The sequence below is a fragment of the Perkinsus marinus genome (genome assembly GCF_000006405.1).
Source record: "Perkinsus marinus ATCC 50983 genomic scaffold scf_1104296974520, whole genome shotgun sequence".
NCBI lineage: Eukaryota > Perkinsozoa > Perkinsida > Perkinsidae > Perkinsus > Perkinsus marinus.
In genome coordinates this window covers 1-957 of record NW_003201108.1, presented here as the reverse complement: position 1 = coordinate 957, position 957 = coordinate 1, and the positions used below count along the sequence as shown (strand labels likewise).

General features: G+C 49.8%; 1 protein-coding gene across 1 annotated transcript; it reads right to left on the bottom strand.

Annotated features, from left to right (window-relative positions):
* Positions 1 to 102: 102 nt before the first annotated feature.
* Pmar_PMAR027485 (hypothetical protein) lies at positions 103 to 643 on the bottom strand (the record flags this gene model as incomplete). The annotated part of the gene is made up of 1 exon (XM_002765832.1): positions 103 to 643. A coding segment is annotated over one exon (541 nt), but the record flags the coding sequence as incomplete, so codon positions are not given.
* Between the last annotated feature and the right edge of the window lie 314 nt (positions 644 to 957).

The window sequence follows — 957 nt, the reverse complement described above, 5'->3', positions numbered from 1 at the left end:
CAATGCCTCCAGTGGGCTTGAAGTTCACAAGGTTGCCGTTGCCCGAAGTACATATTTGATTAGGCGCCAGACCACAGCCACACCCACCAGCGTAAAGCTCACCCGAGCCAACTAGATCATCTAGCGGGAGGCGGTAGACCGAATCGATGGATTTACGGTAGTAGAGGTAGCCGTCTGGAGCCGCAGTAAAGCTTTCGTCACCTTGAATATCCAGTGGAATGAAAGTCCACTGAGGATCCACAGACCCATCCATTGTCGCATAGGCAACGCCGCCATTCATTCTAACATAAAGTTTACCGAGTGTGAAGCGCAAAATGGTAGGCTCAAAAAGAACACCCGAACCACTCAAGGGGGCTATTGGAGTCCACACGCTTCCCTGACTTGTGAACCGAGCAATCTGCCCAGTAGCCTTCTCGGTAACGTATAGAATATTCGAGTGTTGATCAAAGGTGACTCCAGTATACTCCTTGGAAGGATCCGCCGGAGCTATTATACGATAAGCATTGTGATTCTTCGGGTAGAAAACACCAACTTCACCCTCGCTGATGCCAAACACGAACATATCGTTGCCCGAAGCCTCGATATTAGAAAGAGTCTTCTCGGCAACAGGCAACCATTGGTTGCATTGGAGTCTCCAAAGCATACGGATACCATCATCACTAGAGTAACCAGCTAGGTACCATGCACCATAGTCAGTGAAACTGAAGGACTCGGTAGTTATTTGGCCCGCCGGGAGGAGGTTAGGAAACGTTGTCCTATCAGCAACGCAGAAGTCACCCGAACACTGACCAGATGAAGAGGATGTAGTAGTGCTAGTCACAGGACCACTAGTTGAGGCAGTAGTAGTGCTAGTCACAGGACCACTAGTTGAGGCCGTAGTAGTGCTAGTCACAGGACCACTAGTTGAGGCCGTAGTAGTGCTAGTCACAGGACCACTAGTTGAAACCGTAGTAGTGC